The following is a 24,422-nucleotide window of genomic DNA, read 5'->3' as shown; positions in this document are numbered from 1 at the left end:
AACGCAGACGTGCTCCGCTATAGTTCACCGGACTGTCCGGTGAGCCAGCAGGCAACGGCTATCCAGCGCGCAACGGTCGACTCTGACAGTGGCACAGTGCGCGGCAGAAGTCAGAGCAGCGAGTCAGAGGGGCACCGGACTGTGCGGTACACCACCAGACTGTTTGGTGCCACAAGAAGACAAATGCGCCAACGGTCAACTGCTCCAGAACCCTAACGGTTGGGTGACGTGGTGGCGCACCGGACACTAAAGAGTGAGTGTCCGGTGCGCCCATCGACAGCAGCCTCCCCAACGGCTATGGAAGTGGTTGGGGGCTATAAATACCCCCAACCACCTCATTCATATCCACCCAAGCATTCCAAACATTGCATTCAATACAAGAGCAAAAGACTCCACTCCAAGACACATCAAATAGATTTGATCCTCTCCAAAGCCTCCAATTCAACTCAATTCCATTAGGGACTTGAGAGAGGGTTTTCTTGTGTTCTTTGTTGATCTTGTTGCTTGGCTTGGCCTTTCTTTTCTTTCTCTCATTCTCAAGTGCTTTATAAGCGAAGCAAGACACACCAAGTGTGTGGTGGTCCTTGCGGGGTCTTAGTGACCCGTGAGATTAAGGAAGAAGGCTTACTCGATCTAAGTGGTCGTTTGAGAGAGGGAAATGGTTGAAATAGACCCGGTCTTTATGACCTCCTCAACGGGGACTAGGTTCTTTGGAACCGAACCTCGGTAAAACAAATCACCGTGTTCACTTGCCTTATTTCTTGGTTGATTTGTTTTCCCTCTCTTTTGGACTTGATTTAGTTCTAACGCTAACCCCAGCTTGTAGTGTGTGTTTAAAGTTGTAAATTTCATATTACGCCTATTCACCCCCCTCTAGGCGACTTTCACTAATCGCACCCGTAGTTGCATAGATGGGGTTAGTTTCCATGCTCATCTACTCTGATCCGAGACAAAGTTTCAGTAACACCTCCCTGTTGTTCTCCAGATACACATCCTGGTAGGGAGAGTGTACTGTCTGGAGAACAACAAGGAGGTGACGTCGAAACTTTGTCTCGGAACGGAGTAGAGCATGGAAACTAACCCCCATCTACCCAACCACGAGCATCCAAAAATATGAATAATTTGAAATAGATACATTTGTAGATATGCAAAGATGTGCATATCTACAACGTAGCTCTTTCGAATGGGTGATGCCTAACTGGGTGACGTGATCTACGACCATGATACAAAAATTGAGGTTATACCTAGGGTGCCGGTGGAGTCAGGCTAGCGAGACCGTGGCATATCGGTGCAGTGGTGACACGACGCGGTGCAAGCAGACCCACAATGGCTAAGAAGACCTCTACAAAAAAACACAAGCGTGTCAACAAAAAAAAATCGGCAACACCTCCCTCGCACGAGGAGGTTTCCAAAACCTGCAAATAAAACTAACAACGCGATGGCTGACATCCATACATATATCAACGACACGATGACCGCCAATCACAAATATATTTTCAATCGATGTCGGAGAATATATCAAATCCACCACATAGATATGTATATCTAATCGACATCCCTATCCACATAATATTTAAACTACCATACAAGATTAAAGTTTAAAGATAACTATAGAGCTATCTAGCAAAACTAGGTTACTACCTAGTTACTACTAACTAACAAAACTAGGTTAATCCTAACTAGAGAGCTAGCACTACTCAAGTAACCAAGCAACAAGCACTACACAAACTATTCATATGCAAAACAAGAGGTTCACACCTTGAGGTCGAGGCTTCAACCACTGTTGGTCTTCTACGCAGAGAACATGACGCACATCTGGGGTGAGCTCGGGATTAGGACGACGCTGGTGGGCTGGGGCGACAGAGCGGTGGCATTGGGCGCGGACAATGCTGAGGCATGATGGCGTGAGCCCGCCTCGTAGCAGCGGCACAATGGCTCGATGGGTGGGGCGGGGGCATGGCGGTGTGGCGGCTAGGTGAGCGGGGCGCGACGACGTGGGTCGCTGGCGGGCCTTGGGTAAGGCAGCAGCGGCGACACAGTGAGAGAGAGTGTGAGTGAGTGAGAGAGAAAGGGTGCGCCAATTAGGGGAATGCAAGGCAACTTTGGCGAGTGCCCGTGATCCGGCACTCAGCAAAGATCTTTTTAATTTTTTAAAAAAATTCTTGGTCGACTGTCACTGTAATACACTCGACAAAGTTACTTCTTTGCCGAGTGTCTTACCCTGACACTCGGTATTTTTTTCATTTTTCCTACCAAACTTTTTGTAGTGTGTTCCTACAATATGAAGACCTACATGTTCAATTTTGGCACAACTATCAAAGTGTTTGCTATAACTATTAGATTTAGTTTGTTTAATTGAATTTCTTTAGATAATTCAGATTTGAACTACAAGTCACTCGAAAATAGAAAACAGTAAATGAAAAAAATGAAATTCATGTTAATTAGCACAAGTTACAACCTATTTTAGGAGCATACCAGAATTTTCGAGCATTGTGCTCTCGAAACATGAACGTGAACTTGAGATCTAGTTATTTAAAAATTGTATAAAATACAAACAAACTCAGAAAATAATAACATATCATGATATCATATGTAGAGGATGTGATAAAATTTTGACAATGTTTTATGAAAGTTCTTACGCGCTCTGTGCAGAAACCTATCTAGTTTTCATTGAAGTTTTATGATTTCTTGGGAAGGACACCTAGGTTTATACACACAGTGCATAACAACTTTTACGAAACACTATCAAATTTTTATCACAACCTCTACATATGATATTATGACATGTCGACAAGTTTCATGATTTTTCTGATTTTGTTTGTGTTTTATATATTTTTAAAACAATTAGATCGCAAGTTCACGTTCATATTTCGTGAGCATGGTGATCGAACATTCTGGTCCGCTCCTGAAATAGGTCATATCTCGTCCTAAATAACATGAATATCATTTTTTGCATTTACGTTTTCTATTTTTTGAGTGACTTACAATGTTAATCTGAATTATCCGAAGAAATTCAATTCAACAAACTAAATCTAATAGTCATAACAAATACTTTGATAATTGTGTCAAAATTGAACATGTAGGTCTACATACTGTAGAAAAACACCACAAAAAGTTTGGTGGATGAAAGTTGCCTAGAGGGGGTGAATAGGCAAGTTAAAACTTTTTCAATAAAAAACTAGAAACAAGCTGGGTAAAACCAGCTCAACCGGTGTCAAAACCGGTTCAACCGGTTTGAACGAGCTCAACTAAAGAATGAGATATAAAACTGAATTGATCTCGAAATTCACCCAGTTAACTTTGGAAATGAGATATTATAGATAATCCACAGGGTTCAAAGTAGTAGATCTGAGAAGGGCACTTCTCAAAATCCACACACCAAAAAGATATAAACAAATCTTCCATGGAATGGTGAGAGAATGAAGAACACAAACAAACACAATGAACAAGAACACAAGATTTATCTCGAGGTTCGGTCACACCACAAAAGGTGCCCTACTTCCTCGTTGAGGCGCCCACAAAGAGCCGGGTCTATTTCAACCCTAATCCTCCCTTTGCCGACCACAAAGGTCAAGCCCACACACTAATCTTTGCTTAAACGAGCGGGTAATACAAACTTTTTTGTGGTCTTCCACAAGATTTGGAGACTCATAAGAGACACCTAGTCGTCTAGGAGCTAGAAGCTCCAAGAGTTATGAATCCACAAAGAACTCGATGTAGTACCAAAGCTCGAATCAAGAAGAGCAAGAGGAATTTAGAGATGAAGCACAAAAACTGCAGCTCTCAAGCTCACTCAAGGATTTCTCTCCAAAGATTTGAAATGGGAGAGGCAAGAGATGTGTGAGAGAGAGTGGGAGGTGTTTCTTAGGTTAGATATGGAGTTCAAATCATGCTCACATGTATGGGGAGAGAGGTAGGAGTGAGTATATATAGGTGGGGCTTCAAAACTAGCCGTTTGAGCCAAAACCCAGTCTAAAACCGGTTGAACTGCCCCTGACAGGCCTAGCAGACTGTCTGCCAGTCTGACTGGCAGACTGCTGCGCAGACTGGTCAAGTTGACCAAAACCGGTTGAACCTCTTTTGAAAACTGGTTGAACCTCTTTTGAAAACCGGTTGAACCTGTTTGGCAGACTCTGTCGACCTATCCGTCAGTCTGATTGGCAAACTGTTGGTTAGAGATCAGAGGGGTCAGAGACCAGTTGAACTGCCCCGAAAAACTAGTTCAACTGCTCTTGACCAAAGAGTTCAGGAGAGAAAACCACAGTTTAACTGCCCGGAGGCAAGTTCAACTGGTGTATGGTCAGAGAGGTTCACAGTTGAAGTTGAAGTTTAGCTGGAGTTGAAAAAGCTCAACTGCAGTTGAAGAAGCTCAACTCAGCTGAAGTTCAGCTCAGCTGAAAAAGCTCAACTGCAGCTGAAGAAGCTCAACTAAGCTAAAGTTTAGTTCAGCTGAAAAGCTCAACTCAGCTGAAGAAGCTCAACTCAGCTGAAGTTTAGTTGAGCTGAAAAGCTCAACCGCAGCTGAAGAAGTTCAGCTGCTTGCCTGTTTTTCAACAATAACACTCTCAGTTTCTCAAACCTAACCACGGTCAACCATAGAATGTTCAAGAGATTTTTTGTTTTCAAAAATAGCTTTTGAATATAGAGGCTTGAGCTTTGGCAAACACCAACCTTGTTTTTGGATCCCCCTTTATAGTGCGACGATTCCTATACTCAAGTTAAATAAAATTAATTAAGTAAACTCCTTGAGTCATTGGTGTCTCATGTGTGATTTCTCCATGGCGTTGCTTTATAAGGATCACAAACATCCTTCTCACCTTTTGAAGCAAACACAACTCAAACCACGTGACTCGTACCATTTCACCATATATGAGTTCAAATCATGACTTCAAGTCTCCTTACTGATGCCTCAACATGTTATAACTCTTCATAGCTGATTAGTTCATTGATTTAGTGCAAGTACTCTCTTCTTCACCTTAGCCATGGTACCTCGGTTCACAAGCCGTCGCTTGGCCTTCACCTTTGCTTAGTTCCTCGAAGCCCTTTCCTTGCTATCTTCACCCTATCAAGCCATTCTTGAGTCACATCATATTGAGCATCCATTGAGAGAATAATTTCTTTAATATTGTGAACCTTGCTTGAATGTCTTCTAGATATAACTGTTAAGATCAATAAAGCTCTAGTTTGATTCTCATAGAGGCATATATGGACTGATAGTAATATGGTCAAGCCAATTCACGATTCCTCATATATTATTCACTTTGGCTTGACCAATCCTCATAATCACTTCATCCTCTATTCTGATCATATGTATGTAGTGATTTCTTAGGTCTTGTCCATATATTCAAACCAATATAGAGATAATATTATATCCATTTGCATTGTATCATTGGTTATTTAATCTTGTGTTGAACCTTTGTTCACTAATCATTATACACTATTCAAGTATGTTCATCATACTGAATTTCCTGTTCAACACTTAGCAAACTCGTTAGACCTTTAAATGTGTTGTTATCTAAATCACCAAAACTCACAAAAAGGATGAATGCACTTTCAGTGGAAAAAAGAAAAAAACAAATATTCTTTGCCGAGTGTCAAGGGAAGACACTCGACAAAGTATACTTTTGTCGAGCATTTGACAAGTGACACTCGACAAGAAAGATGTTTTGCCGAGTGTCAATAACTGACACTCGACAAAGTTAACGACTGTCAACAATAGACGACTCCTAACGGCTCTTTGGCAAGCGTTGCATTTCGCCAAGTGATTGACACTCGACAAAGCCTCCTTTACCGAGTGTCTTTCTATGTTGAGTGTTCCACCCTCGGCAAACGGGGTATGTGTCGAGAGTGGCACTCGGTAAAGAATGCTTTGTCGATTGTCTGATAAATTGCACTCGGTAAAGCGCTGAGCACTCGGTAAAGAACCGTATTCGGGTAGTGATATGTAAGATTATAGCAAAATCTGTCTTATAATTAGACTATGATCATCGCTAAACGTAAATAATTCCAATTTATAGTAAATATAGGTTGTAAGTCTATATCGTATTGGATACATAGGTGATAAAGACACTTCATAAGATAAAAAGATAGAAAAGACATTTTTACTAATTATTATTAATTATAGGTATAGATATATGGATGTAATAAAAATAAAATTCACAACGTTCTAAGGACAACAGGGACAGTCCCGCGCTCTAACTTAAACAAAAAATTAGCAAAGGGCTCTTACGTTATACTTAAATATAATATAGAGTATTAAACACAAAATCGAGTGTGTTTTGTCAGCTAGATAAGTGTGGATGTGAATTTAAAGCCAATAATTATGGTTAAAATTCTCATTTATACATAATTTTAATTTCTTATCATTTAAACCTCTAGTTTTTTTTCAAGCATGAGTTTTGTGTGTCGTGCGTCACGTACGAAGCGTGTAGATGTGATTTTCTTCCTCGTGTCTCGCCACCATATGCTTCCTCCACCTCGTTGTTGGCATCTATATTAACTCCCAACCTACCCATCTCTTTCTCTATCTCTACCTCCCTCACCTTGATTCATTCGTACCACCATAGTGGACACCGAGCAAGCTATACCGCTGGCCTCGAGCTCGCTAGCCATCGTCGTGCTCCTCTACAGCCATGCTCTGGCAGCGGGGCAAGAACAAACCCAAGGGAGAGGAGGAGGTGCTACCGTCGGCGATATGTGGCTGAATAGCCGAGGGAGAGGAGAAAGCGTTCCAGATTTCGATTTTAGTTTTGTATTGGTTGTTGGGATATAATTTGTGAGATATTAATATCGATAATAATATATGTATTGCTCGTTTTCATGTAATCGTTGTGCATTAATATTTTATCAAATGTTTATGTGTTGTCGTAATGTATGAACATTATACTAGTGTTTTTAATTGTGTGGGAACACGATGCCAGTGTAAACCGTGGGAACTCGTACATTATATATTTATTATTAGTATAATATCCACGTGTTATGACAGCACACTTATATTTGATACTTGTAAAAAAATAAATTTAATATCAAAGTGAACAATGGTTCACATATCACATATTAAACTGATAAGAGCTAAAAGGCCAAAAAAAGTATGAGTTCAAAAGGAGCTTGAATCTTTTTTTATAGGTTGCTTGGTTGTTCGTCCTTTAACTAGCGAGATGATAATATGCGAGCGCTCTGTTGTATGTGGTTTTATTTGGTTTAAGTGATTTCTCACGACGACCATCTGGCGGTGTATGGTTTATTGGTAGGTAAGAAATGAGTGAGATAAACATATCTACACACTTCGTCTATGATATATAATACACGAAATTGGTGTTTTAAAAGAGTAGAGATAGAGAAATTTACAATGTCTTCTAAGGACAGCAGGAACAGTCGCCGTACTCTAGCTTAAACAAAAATACAAAAGCTTTTCCATGACCCCGTAAGCGCTGAATCCTCCCTCCTGCGTCGGATTGCAAGCCAAATCAAGCACGACGGTCAAAGCGAAAGACAGGCTCAGGTAAGCTTCGCACCGTCCGATCGAAATTTCGTACGCAGGCACAGGCACTCCACCTGACCGTGTCCGACAGAGGCGCCCCGGTCATCGCACGCCACGTAAGCAAACACGAACGCGTCTCCATCCCAACTTATATCCGCTGTCCCTTCGTCGTCCCCGCTGGGTCGATGGATTGCGCCGCGGTTGACTATAACCCGTCGTGTTTCCGTGGTCACCGCCGTCTAGCTTCTTAGGTAGCTGCCATGCGCGCCGCCGTTGTCCTCCTCATCTCTGTCGTCGCGCTGTCGCTGCTCCGCCCGGCGCGATGCCAGCTACCGCCAGGCGGCGTTGTCGGCCGCGCGCCGCCGCCGATCGCGCAGGTGATCGAGGGCGCGCCGCCGCTGCCGGTCGTGCAGCCGCAGGACGGCCTCGAGAAGGACCTCCGGTCCGTCAGCGACAAGCTCACCGCCGAGCTGCAGAAGAAGTACGGCTTCTGCATGGCCGACGCGTACGTTGCCTACTAGTTCCCCGTTGTCGATCGTCCTCGTTTCCTCTCCTACTAATAGTGCTTGGGTACCATACTATCTGCCCATGAGTCTGTCAATGGAAACTGATTTGGAGGTTGCTGCCCTGCCCCTCCCCACCCATGCATCAGGCAAACCGATTTCAACCTGACGTTCGACTACACCGCCGACCCGAGCTTCGCCTCCGACTGCATGGAGCAGACAAGAGGTAAAAACGTTGACCCAGTCGTTACATCAGGGTATAATCAGTTTGTGTAGCTATTTCAATTAGCGGGCAAGATATATACACTATCCGTGTGTTTGGTTGTCAGGACCAGCATATCCTGGTCAAAGCCCAGATGCAGGCTGGGCATAGCCTGCATACATTCGTGCAAACCAAAACAACTCTACTTGTTTGGTTGTTTGTCCACAATTAATCAGGATCAGCAGAGCCTCTGTTTGGTTTACTGTTTTGTTGCACGACTCAACTACATATCTAATCAGTTATAAATTACAATGCCATAAACTAAAACACATTTCAAAACAATTACAAATTTACACAGTTATAAAATAGAACAATTACAAATTTACACATTTATAAAACAATTACAAATTTCAAAACAATTACAAATTTCGCACTGTAATATGGATTACAACAGCGAGATCAAGTGCAGAATCAAAAATTTGTAATCAGTTATAAATTATAATGCCATAAACTAATCAGTTATAAATTACGACTCAACTACATATCTAATCAGTTATAAATTACAATGCCATAAACTAAAACACATTTCAAAACAATTACAAATTTACACAGCTATAAAATAGAACAATTACAAATTTACACAGTTATAAAACAATTACAAATTTCAAAACAATTACAAATTTCGCACTGTAATCTGGATTACAACAGCGAGATCAAGTGCAGAATCAAAAATTTGGCTTGGTCCCAAAAATTACACTGTTCTGTTGTAATTTGGCTTGGATTACAACAGCTGAATCAAAAATTTGGCTTGGTCCCAAAAACAGTGTAGCCAGAGATAGGAGTATCTGTTCTTAGTTCTCAAACACCAAAAATTATGTTCTCACTTCTCAAACACCAAGAAAACCATCAGTTACAAGAAAACCATCAGTTAAAATTTTGTTCTTAGATCAAGTGCAGCAAATACCATCAGTTAAAATTCAGTTACAAGAAAATCATCAGTTACAAGTAACTCAAAATCAGAAAAATTGATATTAGCCAGCTAAACAGATCAAGTGTAAATCTGAAATAGTTATTAATATTAGCCTCATCTTATCAAAAATGATCCTACATGACAGTGTAGCCAGCTACTAGATATTCAGTTCAGCTCAAGATGACAGAACAAGATGACAGAACAGTTCATCATTGTAACCAGTTCATCATTGTTCTAAAACCAGCTCAAGATGACAGAACAGAACCACACATGACAGTGTAACCAGCTCAAGATGACAGAACAGAACCACACATGACAGAACAGAACCACACATGACAGTGTAACTAGCTCAAGATGACAGAACAGAATCTGTTCTTAAACCAAATAGCATCAGGTCAAGATGGGAGTATCAGTTCTCAAAAACCAAAAGCAGATCAAGTGTAGCATATCTGTTCTTAAACACCAAAAACAGCAAAACAACATAAATGACTGTCATTAATGGCTGGCTAACTGAGTAGGCTTAATATTCACTTTTATTATCATCATTGGCATAAAGGACACACACATCAGATCAAGTGTAGCATATCAGTTCTCAAACAGGGAAACATCATTGTTCTCAAGTACCAAACCTGTTCTTAATCAGGATAAAGGAGAGACACATCAGATAAACTATAGCATATCTGTTCTTAAACAGGGAAACCCATAGAACTCAGGGATACATCATTGTTCTTAAGTAGCATCTAGGATAGATGGAATAGAGCAGGTGGACCAAATCTGTTCTTAGACAATATAGATGTCCTACACCCATACACCCATAGAACTCAGGGATACATTGGACTCACCAGGGGTACCCTTGTCAACAGTCTTCCCCTTGTTAGTTAGATTGGAACAATCAACAAACTTTGAGGTCACTTCAATGCCATCATCTAGGATGTCAACAATGTCAGTTGGCTTGCCCAAAGGCTCATTTGAACCCATTGCAAACTTACCTGTGGCAACCCCACTTCCAAATATGATTTGCATAGGCATATAGTTCTCTATGGGCCTATTGAGGTAATCAGCATCTTTTGGGTGATCCTATTGAGTTAGCAACTCAAGTTAGAACAAGAGAATTTGAAGTGGAAGAGTGGCTTTAACAGGTTAGAAAAATAGAAGGTATTGGTCTTAACCTTGATGTAAGCAGCATAATGACCCTCTTCTAAGCTTATGACAAAGTTATCCTCATCCCAAAGAGCGCCACTAATGTCCTTCAGTTTGCAAACCTTGACCCACCTAGACCTCCACTTACGAAGGTGATTGTACACTTGTTCGCGAGAGCTTGCTCGCGGGGGAGCTCGAGGGGGAGAAGAGACGTGAGAGGGAGAGATGGGAGGGGAGAGGAGGCGACGGCGAAACCCTAGCGCGAGGCGAGCGCGAGGAGAGCGCGAGTGGCCGAGCGCAGTCTGGCTCACGTGGAACACGCCTTTTGGCCGTATCCCACGAGCCTGGCTGAGGCCAATGTTTTGCATGAGCGTGGCCTGGCCCAGACACACGTCCAAGCAACCAAACACACGGAGCTGTCTGATTTTTGCATCTCCAGAGTTTTGCACGGGCGCATGCACCCAACCAAACACACGGCAAATATTTCACTTAGCCCAGCATAAAGACCTCAGCTGCGCCTTTTCGAGTCACTGCCAAGTGGGACCAGCTTTACAGGGACACCGAAATGACGCCTCCCCTCCACCTTGTCACGCCGGGAGCCTGCGACCGCGCCGCCGCCGGCCCGTCCGTTCTCCAGCCGCACCCTGCGGAGCCCGTGGGCGAGACTATGAGCATGGCGGAGGGTTCTCGCATGCTGCGGTATGCTCGAACCCAACTACCGATCCCCTTCCTCTCATTCTTAGGAGCAGAGCAGGACTGGGGTTAACGCCACCGCAATCGGCCTCTTTGCGAAGTTATTCCTGTTGTCAATGGACACCATGGTGTCCAATCGGGAGTTTGTATGTGCACCAGCTGTTTAGGATTAAAAGAAGAGGAACTCCCAGGGCGAATGCTTGAGGGGTTTGCACTTTGCAGGATTTATTCATCTTCATTTCGCCGTAGAAACATGGAGGGGATTAGGCCCTCAGCAAAAGTATGTAATTGGTTTCGGATTTTTGTTTATGCTGAGTTGCTGGTTACCAGGAAGACACCCATACTCAGCTTTCATTAAAAACGCTGATAGAAGATTCTACCCTCTTTCAACTAGTACTACCGTTTTTTCTTTTACTGCTCCCTTCATCCAACTTATAATGCACTTTGGCTTTTTTTTTTTCTAACTGTGTTTATACGAAATGCACTAATGTTTGTAACATCGAACTAGTTCCATTTGATTCTCTAGCTTGTAAGTTCTCTAAATATTTACTTGAACGTTAATATACTTTTTCTAAAAAGTGGATCAAAATCTAGAGGTTTGATTTAGGACAAAGCTAAAGTGAACCGTAATTTCGAATGTAGGGAGTATTATGGAACATGCCTAGTATTGTGCATATTTTTCATTACAGACTGAATTGAGCTACACTCCTGTCTGTTAGGATTCTTATAGCAGATGTTCATGAATATTTCATAATGACGGTTATCTGTGCAGGGCAAATGACTGCAATGTTGTGTGGGCAAGCTGAAATAGAGTTATACATCGAAAGCTTGGCTAATGCTAGCAGTCGCAGTAATCCCAGGATAAGTCCGAACTGCAACCAAAACTCATGGGCACTCGGGTGCCAGCCTGGCTGGGCTTGCATGGTATCAGGCACCGAACCATCTGATGGACCATCAGCTGAATTGGTTCCGCAAAGAGCAGAGAGCTGCAGGCCATGTTGTCCGGGTTTCTTCTGCCCTCGGGGCCTGACATGCATGATGCGTAAGTTTTCTTTGAACAAACCCCGACAAACATACTGGACCCATTTTGCATAAAACCAATGGTATTATATTGTGGGAAGCCCTATTGATTTGAACACTTCAAATTCTCTTCAAGAAAGTTCTAATATGCAAAAAAGTAAATCCTTTGTATGTTTTGAACTTTTGGTGCATTAAGGCGATGAATTCATAATTACAAATGAGAACATTTTAGTTGAGACTATATGTGACATTTTTTTGCTGAACTTGTTCTATCTCTCAAGATTATGCTTCATTCTATAATTAATCACCACTCTATTTTTGGCAGTCATGGTTGTTTCTGCTTACCTGCTTTAAATTCACTATCAACTGTTTTCCAGCTTGTCCTTTGGGTGCTTATTGTCCACTTGGGACATTGAACGACACTACTGGACTTTGTGATCCGTAAGATGAATTTTCATTTCCAGCACTTTATTTGCCATTAAATATTCTTGATTATTACTGCTCAGCGCTTGTCTAGTTGACTTTTCTTTTTTTATGAAACTATACCAGGTATTTTTACCAAATTACTCCAGGAAAGAGCACTGCATGTGGTGCAGCAGATTCTTGGGCTGATATTGTTACAACTAATGATATCTTCTGCCCTCCAGGGCACTACTGTCCATCCACAACCCAGAAATACAATTGCAGCAGTGGGTACTGCCTCTTTCTTACACGCCATTATCCATAATTTATGGTGATGTTTTGTCCTGTTGCTAATTGTTATTTGTCACTTTGTATTGTGCAGGCACTATTGCCGCAAAGGTTCCACCGATGAAAAGAGTATGATTATCTTATTTTAACAATTTTCATTTAGAAGCAACAGTTTATAACTATGACTTGCCTAGTATACTTCCTTTTGTTCCAACTTATGATCCATCAAGTTTTGTTTATGATTCCAACATAAACATTTCGCCTAGAGCAGAATGAGTACCTGAAATCCTAGCCAGTGGTTTTATGGTTTAAACTACCTTCTTTTGATTAAATGTTGCATAGTCCAGATGTCCGTCCTACCAAAGACTCTGTGATAGGAAATGGTGTTGCAAAACTTTGTCCAAACTGTAGGGATTTACAGTTTTCATTATTTAACCTATTGAATGTGTTTATGGATCTTTAGTAACGGCACATATATTTGCAGAGTGCTTTTGGAAAAACACTTGCAAGGATAATGCGATAAAAGAAAATCTGACTTTTTATGGCATTATATTAATTGTAAGTAGCATGTCTGTCCACGTTGTCTTCCTTTTTTTTTGTCTTTAACTGCTGTATTTTTATCTGAGACTTCAAAATTGATATATGCACCCACAACTCCAATGGAATAATCAAAAGTGATGCTTTAAATCTTATACTCTTACTGGAATACTGTTTCAGCTAACCTCATCTTGGGATTAAAAGTGTTGTTATTCTATACTGTAGCCATAATTTGACTTTACATATAAATTGTATATCAATTTTATTTCCAAATCATCTCGTCTTACTGAGAAATATTTTCTTAGCAGTACTCTTGTGATGCAGAAATATATATATTTTTGCTAGACTTAGGGTTAATGCCTAAGAATCTCCAACATTACAAGTATTCTTGCTTTATTGAGGAACATTTTGTAGCAACATTTTATTGCATATAACTAATTCTATTTGGTCCATAAAACTATTAAAGTATTGTCTAGATGGAAATCAATGTCTAATGTGTCACCAATATTATCCATGAAGTCAAAGAGGAGCGATTACGGTGTATGGCTGGCGCAGCGGGGCTGCGCGGTATCTGGTCTTACACTTTATTGGTTGGGATGAACTGTGTTTGTTTTTTGTTGTAATCTTGCTGCTCCCACCTTAGTGGCGGCTTGTATTGGCCTTTTCCTTTTCTTCTTAATATAATGATGCGTAGTTCTCCTGCGCGTTCGAGATTTCTTTTTTCACTTGAAAATATGATTTATGAATTATTCTCATTGTAATGCTTGGATATGTATGTATGTTTGTCACAGATTTTTCTTAATTGTTGCCAAAGATGTTTCATTATTTAATTATGTTTTTTAATAACATTCCGTTTGTACTTCTGATCTTCTTTCAGGCTATCTTGGGCTTTGTTTTGCTACTGGTGTACAACTGTTCTGGCCTATTCATTTCATTTCAAGTAAAAATGTCATCCAGATCTCGTAAAAAGGCTGCAAAAAGGGCAGATAAGTCAGCCGCAGCACGTGAAAGATGGAAATTGGCAAAAGAACTTATACTGCGGCATGAGGTAAGAAATGCCTGTCTTTCAATACACCTGAGCAATCAGCTATGTCATCCAATGGAGTTCTAAATGGCACTGAAGCTACTCCTAACAGATCCAAAAACCATGAAAATCTAACTCAGGTTCCCACTGAAGGGTTCGGGCATGCTTATAATCAGGCAGATACGGATAGAGCTATGAAGACAAACAATGATAAATTAACATTCTCTGGAGTGGTGTCTCTAGCTACTGAAATTAGGCCACGAAGGCCAACACTTGAAGTGGCTTTCAGAGGTCTAACGCTATCTATTGGAAAAAAGAAACTTCTGCAATGTGTTACAGGAAAACTTTCACCAGGTAGGGTCACAGCTATAATGGGCCCTTCTGGAGCAGGAAAGACTACTTTTCTCAATGCTGTATTAGGTAAAACGTCTGGGTACAAGAAGGATGGGGTAGTCCTTATAAATGGGTTACCTGGATTAATGCAGTCATATAAGAAGATAATTGGTTTTGTGCCTCAAGATGATATTGTCCATGGGAACCTGACCGTCGAGGAAAATCTGTGGTTTAGTTCATGTTGCAGGTATTTGATAGAAAATACAAAGTTTAATTGCTTTCCGAGTCTATTCCTTTTCTGTTCCACTATTCTGTTTTAGTACAACATTTATCGAATAACTTATTACTAGTACCTTTGGCAGTGCCAAGAAGTAAAACTAGTTTTAATTAATTTTTCCCTGTAAGGGAATTTTTAACTTGCATTGTTCATTTCTTAAACTTGCCATAAGAAACAATGGAATAGCATTTCAAGGCTTATCAACAGATAGAAGACCTGATGTGCATACTGTAATAATATTGTTTCTCATGGTCGATCCATGCAACATGTTAAACATAATATTGATTTGTTTTAGATATATCGGCGGTTGTAAGTGTCCTGGTTGTGTCTTGTGTAAGCGTGTGTGTTTTGGGTGTGTGTCCTGTTTTATTTCTGGGCTCTAGCCCTTTTTCTTCTCCTTATAATATAATGATACACAGCTGTGTATTCGAGAAAAGAAAAAGAAAAAAATAATTTGTTTTTGGAAATGGTTTATGATCAGTATTTAAATTTCATTTCCTGTCTTTAGATGGATAAAGTAATCATGCTACATAGCACTCATCTTGAATCGATTACTACCTCCCCCAGATATAGTTGATGTTTCCGACAACACATTTTAACTAATTGCAGGTCAAATTAGCTGTCCAAAATGTCATCTAGTTCTGACCCGAGCGAGTATGTGCCTAGGTGATGACCTGAATAGCCTTATGTGTTTGCTATGTTGGTTAGGTGGTCTGAGTAGCACTCCTTAGGTTCTGAGTTCGAATTCCAGTGAGAGTGAATTTCTGGCTGAGGTTAAAAAAGGTCACTCGTTGGTTTCCTTGGTCGTGTGCACACGAGATGGAATGACCTATGGGGGCCGGATCCTCGTGTAGAGGCTGGGAGGGCTCAAAGCACGAGTAAAGATCTAGCCTATAGGGGGCGGATCCTCATATTGCACAGGGGACCAGCTTTCGACCTTTCTCGGTCGGGGCTCCGATTGAGCTTCTTCTTAATTTAATACCGTGGGGCGGTCTTTCCTCTACCGGCCGAGTTTATGTCAGTATAAAGAAATGCAATGTAGTTGATTTCTCTTGGAGCAGGGCGTCTGTACGTGCATCGGGGGTCTCTCTTGGAGCAGGCTTTGCCTCTCCTTTGTACTTCTTTCTCTCTTTAGTTGATCCCAGTAACCCTTTCCATATATATTGTTTGGTATCTTCATAAAGTAAATTGTTTATTATAACAATCAGTATTATTTTGTGGACTAGGTTAAGCAAAGGCATGTCAAGATCTCATAAGGTTAGAATTCTTGAACGGGTTATTGAGTCATTAGGGCTTAAAGAAATTAGAAATTCTCTCGTTGGGACTGTGGAGAAGCGGGGCATTTCTGGAGGACAAAGGAAACGTGTTAATGTTGGGATTGAAATGGTTATGGAACCATCTCTTCTGATATTAGACGAGCCAACTACAGGTTTAGACAGTGCTTCCTCTCAGCTACTTCTAAGGGCACTTCGACATGAAGCACTTGAAGGTGTAAATGTTTGTGCAGTGGTTCACCAACCGAGGTATGTTGTAAACATGTAATTAGTAATCGCCAATTTGTCTCCTTTCAGTATGAATTGATGTGCTCCCTATCTTCAACTAAATTTGATTCTGCTTGCATGCAAAAATTTCCAATAAATATCTGTAACATCCATTGGTCAATGGGCCTAAAAAAGTTTGCATTCCTTGTTTGAGATCACCTATTACTTTGTGCTAACAGCTTGTGAAAAATCATCCACGTACATTGTAGTGCTCAGAAAATACATGTATCCGAAGACCCAAAAGGCTGATCTGTCATTTTACACATCTAATTAAAAACTATGCTTCCTTTTGTATTTATTGACATATAAGCTTGACACTCGTCAATGTTTTACACAGCTATACTTTGTTCAACATGTTTGATGACTTTGTCCTTTTGGCAAGAGGTGGCCTTATTGCTTATCATGGACCTATATATGAAGTTGAAACGTACTTCGCAGGTCTGGGGATCAAGGTGCCAGACCGTGAGAATCCTCCAGACTATTTCATTGACATTTTAGAGGGAATAGTAAAGACAAAAATGAGGGGAAATGTCACACCTAAACACTTGCCACTCCTTTGGATGCTACATAATGGTTATGAAGTTCCAGATGATTTGCAGAAGGACCTTGAGAACATCGATACAATTCGTGAGTTATATACTGTTCGGTCCATTTCTAGCGAACAGTCTTCAGAAGAACAGTCAGAAAATACAGATTCTGTGCACCGTAATCTGAGTCAATCAAATGAATTACTGGAAAGGAAAACACCTGGTGTGTTTGCACAATATGGGTACTATTTGGGGAGGTAAATTGTTTTCTGTGATAGTTTCTGCATGTGTTAATCAATCTATGACTATACTGTCAAAATGTTTCAGGGTAGCAAAGCAAAGGTTGCGTGAAGCTACACAGCAGGCCGTTGATTACCTAATATTGTGTATTGCTGGTATATGCATTGGTACAATTGCTAGAGTTCGAGATGATTCATTCGGTGTAGCTTCTTATGGATATACCATAATGGCAGTTTGTAAGTCAGCATCTTTTGTTGTTTTCAGATTAGTAAATTTACATAAACTATTCAAGGAACAAAAAAAGGGCTGCCCTGTTGTGAAAAAGGGGTTATCATAGTCATAGACTTAATGGAGATCCTATAAAATTATCAATAGCTTTTAGTAAATATAAACTAACTTCTGATATTCAATATCATTGTAATTATGCTTCTTTAATTTAAAATAAATTTGGAAAAGGTTTGTCTTCTCTTGTTGTGTCTTTGCTTGTCATATTTACTTGAGGTGGTTGGAGAACGAAGGCATCATGGAAGTTGAATTTGTTTTCAACGAACTAATGTTATTCTTTTGTTCTGTATAGACTAAGGGTAGGCCTAGTACTATCTCAGTGAGTCACTAGACCGTGGACTCAAAGCAGCTTATCTCCATTTGTGAGGGAAAGTCTTGGCTCGGTTGATCCCTTGTTCAGATCCCACTCATGCGGGAGACTGCGGTACTAGGTCTGCCCTATTTTAGACTAGCTAGGGTCCAAAAGTGATCTTTTTCCCTAGCAAACAATACAACGCTGAACTACAAGATATGTATTTTTTGTCTCGAGCATGTGGGACAACTGCACGTCATTATATTAAGAGCAAAAAATAGGAAAGGAATCCATACAAGACACACCCACTCACACCAAGATATGTATATTTCACTAGCTGATAGTGGCTATAAGTCTATGGCACTTTAAAACACACTTTTTAGGATAATATGTTTATCAGATATAATACAAGTAGACCTAGTGCCGGAGGCTCTCACATGAGTTGAGTTTGGAGGAGGGATAAACCAAGACAAGCCTTTTCCCATAAATGTGGAGAGGATGCTTCGAGCCCGGTGACTCAAGCACAAGCAAAAAAAGGTCAAAATAATACCCTTTTTTGTCCATGGCTGGGTATATCTGTTCTTTCTTTTTCCAATATGTGCTTCTATTCACTATATGAACTATAACAACTCATCTATTAGCATTTAGCAATAGGCAAATCATAGCCAAGTTCATGTTCGTAAATCGTAATAGTGCACCATTTGACAATGGGAATCCGGAATCCTACCATAGCCCCATAAGTCTTAATTGTTAATTCAGTCAAAGAAAATTTTAGCAAACTTTATCCCTTTTCCAGTCTATTGATTGTAATTACAATGTAATTTTTGTCCCCTGTAAGATATGTTACAGTAACATTTTAGCTAATCCCAATTTGCTTATTGCAGCACTGCTATGCCAGCTTGCGTCATTGCGGTCATTTTCACCTGAAAAATTGCAATATTGGAGGGAGAGAGAATCTGGCATGAGCTCTCTAGCTTACTTTCTTGCAAGAGATACTGTTGACCATTTCAATACTGCCGTTAAGCCAATCATATTTCTCTCAACATTTTATTTCTTCAATAACCCACGGTCGACTCTTAGAGACAATTATTTGGTTTTACTGGCCCTAATTTATTGTGTAACCGGCATAGGTTACTCTTTTGCTATTTGGTTTGAGCTCGGATTAGCACAGTTGGTAAGTAGGGCATCTCTTTTTTGTAATCATGATATTAACTCTACTGAAGGTGGCTAATGAACTATAATGTTGTAGAGCTCTGCAATAGTACCTGTTGTTCTGGTCCTGGTGGGCACTAAACCTGACCTTCCGAGGGTTATAAGGGAATTGTGCTATCCAAAGTGGGCTCTAGAAGCATTCATCATTGCAGGAGCAAAAAAGTTAGTACTCTGTTTCTTTAATCAGCAGTCATCTTGTAGTTACAGAACTTGTTTTTTTTACCGGGAAGTTACAGAACTTGTTGATGGCATTGTTAATCAAATGTGTGGATAGCAGGAAAACTATTATGATCGCTTCGTTTATTAACACACAAGAAAAAACTCCAGAATTTTCATATTCAAAAGAAACTACTCCATCGGTTTTTTATATGTTGTATTAGATTTGTCCTAATTCAAACATTCCTAACTTTGGCCATCAATTTTAAAAAACCATGTAGTTTCACAAACATCTGAATTATATTATTATAAAAGTATTCCTTATAGTGAATCTAAAAACATAAATCTTATGTTGTTAACCTATACAGTGATAACAACAAAGTCTTTTAGTCCCAAGTAAGTTGGATAGGTTAGAGTTAAAACCCAACATAAGCGAAGTCAATGTTAAGGCATATGGATGGTTGTTTTTCATGCACTATTGTTCAAGGCTAAATCGTTGGGTATATTTTATTCTTTTAAGTCTTATTTTACTGCCTCTTGCCCTCTTCTCATATCAACATTGGCCTTTCTGTCTTTCTTTCCATCGTATCGCGTCTTATGATCCCACTATATATTGGTGCCTCTAGAGGTCTCCTTTGGACATGTCCAAACCATCTCATTCGGTGTTCGACAACTTGTAATTGGTGTTATCTCTAGCCTATAACGTATATCATCGTTTCAAACTTGATCTCTTCTTGTATGGCCACAAATCCAACATAACCTAGCACTTATTTACTGAATAGTCGTCTTTTATAGGCCAACCATACAAATCGCTGTACTATAGAACTTGCCTTTTAGCTTGTGTGGTACCTCTTGTCATATAGCACGTCAGATACTTGACGCTACTTCATTCACTCTATTTTGATTATATTGCTAACATCATCAATATTCTTGTCTTTTTGTAGCATTGATCCTAAATACCGAAAGGTATCCTTTCTAACCACTACTTGATCTTCCAAACTAACATCTCCCTCCTCATGTGTAGTAGTACTGAAGTCACATCTCATATAATCATGTTGTTAACCTATACGTTTTTTTTAAAAATTATTGTAAAATATAGAAATGTTTGACTTAAGAAAAAACTAACACGACATATATACAACAGACGGAGTAGCTATGAACCACTTCATTCAGCCAAAATCTCATGTTTTCGAATATCAGGTGTTACACAACCGATATTTTGACTCAACTATCATCATCATATAACCTTGAATTATTGAACTAGTCCTTAATGTGTCAATCGGTCATTTAGTGTATGTCTTTGGTGAAGTTGGTGTTACATTTTCTAAAGAAAGAAAAAATGTTAAATTACTCCCTCTATTTAAAAATATAAGGCATTTTGGCTTTTCTAGATACATAGCTTTAGAATGCCATTATATGGCTAACATCTTCATCAATTTCCACGTCTCTGTGTAGCAGGTAGCATTGATCATAAATATTGATAGGTATCATTTCTGAGCACTACTTGACCATTTAAACTAAAATCTTCCTCATATGTTGGAGTGCCAAAGTCATATCTCATATATTCATATTATTAACCTATACAATTTTTAAAAAGTTATTGTGAAATATAGAAATGATTGACTTAGGACAAAACTAACACGACATATAGAAAACAAACGGAGTAGCTCTGAACCACTTCATTCAGCCAAGATCTCATGTTTTTGAACTTCAGGTGTTACACAACCTAAATTTTGACTCAACTATCATCATCATATAACCTGAAATTATCGACTAAACCTCAAAGTATTTATCGGCCATTCAGTGTATGTATGTTTGTCTTTGGTGAAAATAATGGTGTTAGATTTTCCCAAGAAAGCAACTTGTTAAATTACTCCCTCTATTCAAAATTATAATGTGTTTTGGCTTATTTTAGATCTATAGCTTTTGCTACACACTTAGATGTGTACTAATATACTATGTCTAGATAAATAGTAAAACAATGTATCTACAAAAGCCAAATTGCCTTATAATTTGGAAGGGAGGGATTAATTTTTTTTGAACTTCTACGATTTCCTTACTCAACCACCATTCTCATGTCTTTAAACTTGTACAAGCAGTGTCAAACTTTGCCATCTTTTGCCTAACACGGTTTTGTCTTCAGATATTCAGGTGTGTGGCTCATCACTAGATGTGGAGCATTGATCCAAGGGGACTATGATATCAACGATTTTAATCTTTGCATCACCATTATTATACTCTATGGTGTGCTCTTCCGTCTTGTTGCGTTTCTTAGCATGTTAAAGTTGAAATAGATGTAAGTATACATACGCTTCTTTTTTTTTTCACTTCACATCTATGTTACTGCTCCCACAATTCTAAACTATAAGGCGTTTATGTTTTTCTAGGTACATTACTTTTATTAGGCAACGACTGCTATGCAAGCAGTCCTTCTGTGCAAGAGTGCAAGCAAACCATCTGATCCATTAGATCGTGATCCAACCGTAGGTCACATTTAACACTTAAACCCTTCCACCACCAGCCCATTAATCTTTATAAAAAAACCCCTGACAAACCATGATTGTATCTGTGGTTGGATCGTAATCTAATGGATCAGATAGCTTGCTTGCACGCTTGCACAGAAGGACTGCTTGCATAGCAGTTGTTGCCCTTTTATTATGCATTTAGACATAGTGTATATCTTAGTGCATATTAAAACCTATATATTTAGAAAAGCTAAATTGTCTTATAAAGTGGAAATATTACTTTAACGATGAAGTTTCGTGATCGAAATATTTTGTCTGCAAAAGCCCAACGCTGTCAAGGGTCCGGTTCTTCATCTAGCTTCTCCTGCAGGGCAGGATCCAGTGTCGTCACAACCTGTTCAAGAACATTGTCTATTCTCCAATTTGTGAAGTGTGTAATATTGAAGATGAAACTTCTGATCAAATCATCTTCCGCTGTGGTTTTGCTGTGGCCTTCTTGGAGGCAATTGTTTTTTCATGGCCTACTGATCAACCGATCAGCGAGTTATACCGGACGGAGTTCCATCCCTGAGGAGCAGTTTGGAACTTTCATTGCATTATGCTGCTGGCAGCTTTGGAAGCGTTGGAATGGTATCGTCTCCAGGAATGAAACTCAATCCCTGCAGCAGGTCTTAGCAGCTTGTAAAATTGAGGCTCAACTTTGGCGTCTCAGAATGCCAGTAGCCTCCAGAGCCATAGCAGATCTCTGGTGCAATTTGTTTAACTATGTAATGCAACTCTGCCAAAGCAAAGCCTCTCTCCTCCACGCCGACAAAACATTTTGTGCCAGCTCAAATGTAATCAGGCCCTTCAAATTTTGAAATAAAATAAATTTGGGGGAACACATCCTCCGGTGACATTTCAAAAAAAAGAAGGGTCTTGTCATCTTATGGACAAGAGGGATAGCGTAGAGTTTTATCTTACTGTACACCTTTGATTATTTTGTTTGATATATATACTACATGAAAGAAGACTATCTCATATAGGAAGCTGCACTCGGGAGTAGAGCAAAACAAATATATACTGAATTTTGTATCTACAATTGTTGTCCGTAATCCCGTGAGAATGGAATGTAAACCAATATTTTCCTAATGTATATGGACACAGTTCTTTTATGGGAACATATCTGGTGTATATAAGCTTTTGGTGTACATGAACTATCAAAATTCACAAAAAATAATTCTAAAAAATTTATACATATTATTTCTACTCTACTCTAATTATATACAAAATTTAAGTTCAAATTAGTTATACTTTAGTTGTAATAAAAATTGAGAACATTTTAGGCAATTTTCTAATTTAAACTTGTCAGAAATTTTATCTTTTTTATTACTCTTTATGTAATACTAATTTAACTTGAAATTTTATATATAATTAGAGTATAGTGGAAAGAATATGTATAATTTTTTTTAGATTTTTTGTGAACTTTGTTAGTTTATGTACAACCAATATGCACTAAAGGTTCATGTGCATCAGATATGTTCATTTTTATACATCTGTTACAGTTTACTATGAATTAAAAATATTCAAAGTTCTGACAAACCGTTCCCCATAACTATGCTATAAGTTTTTAGCTTGAGCCATGTAATCTCTGAGGGTCTATTTGGAAACATAGTATTTTCTTAGTTCCAAGATAATACCGTGGTATTTGAGCATATAGTATTTTAGAGTAAAAGATGTTTGAAAGCAATCTAAAAACTTTGTATTTTAAACCATGGTTTTACATATACCATGTCATTTTTAGGATAAAAAAACTTTGGTTTAGACTAAAGTTTTTTGTTTGCACACAGATGTAATCTTCTCTTCTACACTATAACTGAAATATTGTATCTCCGTACAGGTGTTAGATTGAACTGATGTAAAATATATTATATGTATGTCATGGCATACAATAAACTGTGGTATTATAAACTATGGTTTTAAGAAATAGAGTTCCAAACATGCCAGAATTCACGTTTACCGGAACGAAGCCTGTTTTTGGAGGATGGTCAATGTCAGTGCTGTTTTTAGATATTTTTATTTTACTTTTTGGTAGAAAGGTAGCCCGGTGGCCTGGAACTGCAAAAGTAGGCATATGCTGCCCGCGGGATGGTTCTAGCCTTGGGTGATAGCGCTTGCTCGCGTTTCCTTTCACATGTAAAGAGCATGAAAAGATGAAGGGCAACAAAAGTTTCCCGAGCGAAGAGAAGTAATATGAAGAAGAAGATGATCAACTATTCATACCATCCTTCGAAAACGAAGATATGGTTCGATTTGCAAGATTAATATCATGAGTGTACCTTTACAAGTAGAAGACATCTTTTTCAACATTGAATGGAAAGAACAAAGAAAAGGGGATGCTTACCTGTGAGGAGAAGGGTTACACTAGGGATAATTGACTAAACAAGACCACATCCAAGAAGAGGAGGGGCAAACGCCAAGTGTCACATCAATTAAGGCATTGATGTGTCGGGGATACGATCCTCGGTCCCTAGGACCCATCAGCCAGAGAACGCATTGGGAAAAACCTCTAGCCGCCGGGGGCCGTTGGTAAGCTGGAGGAGATGGATAACGTCTAACCTGGAGGCACTCGCCCCCGGACGAACCTCGTGGTCGAGCCCGGGGTCGGGCGTGGTGGAACCTGACAAGGGGTCGAGCGTGTCGGAGGCAAACCACTGGAGTGGATCCCGCGCCCGGCCCAAAACTGATTCATCATAAATGATCGGCCGCATTAACTACGCTTGGCGCCAAGCCACAATGGAGGTCGGTCCGCTTCCCAATCATGACCTACGAACCCCTCAGACTACGACACATTTA

The 24,422-nt window shown here is 39.7% G+C and overlaps 1 protein-coding gene across 4 annotated transcripts; it reads left to right on the top strand.

The window, feature by feature from the left end:
- Window positions 1-7,614: 7,614 nt before the first annotated feature.
- On the top strand, window positions 7,615-22,747 carry LOC103643524 (ABC transporter G family member 25). Of its 4 annotated transcripts, none has more exons than XM_008666697.2 (16): window positions 7,615-7,985; window positions 8,133-8,209; window positions 11,761-12,030; window positions 12,386-12,449; window positions 12,558-12,701; window positions 12,793-12,827; window positions 13,183-13,256; window positions 14,113-14,283; window positions 14,400-14,839; window positions 16,096-16,392; window positions 16,748-17,194; window positions 17,265-17,413; window positions 18,639-18,928; window positions 19,004-19,128; window positions 21,266-21,418; window positions 21,958-22,747. In XM_008666697.2, the coding sequence occupies exons 1-15, from the start codon at window positions 7,741-7,743 to the stop codon at window positions 21,414-21,416; spliced, it is 2,979 nt and encodes a 992-aa protein (XP_008664919.1). In that variant the 5' UTR covers window positions 7,615-7,740; the 3' UTR covers window positions 21,417-21,418; window positions 21,958-22,747. The 4 variants fall into 4 exon arrangements, with proteins under 4 accessions (XP_008664919.1, XP_035820170.1, XP_020402359.1 ...); XM_035964277.1 differs by having other exon boundaries at window positions 7,660-7,985; window positions 21,963-22,747; XM_020546770.3 differs by lacking the exons at window positions 7,615-7,985; window positions 8,133-8,209 and adding an exon at window positions 10,825-10,994 and having other exon boundaries at window positions 21,963-22,747.
- The last annotated feature ends 1,675 nt before the right edge of the window (window positions 22,748-24,422 follow it).

This window comes from Zea mays, chromosome 1 (genome assembly GCF_902167145.1).
Source record: "Zea mays cultivar B73 chromosome 1, Zm-B73-REFERENCE-NAM-5.0, whole genome shotgun sequence".
In the NCBI taxonomy this organism is placed as follows: domain Eukaryota; kingdom Viridiplantae; phylum Streptophyta; class Magnoliopsida; order Poales; family Poaceae; genus Zea; species Zea mays.
This window is presented reverse-complemented; position numbering and strand designations above follow the sequence as displayed.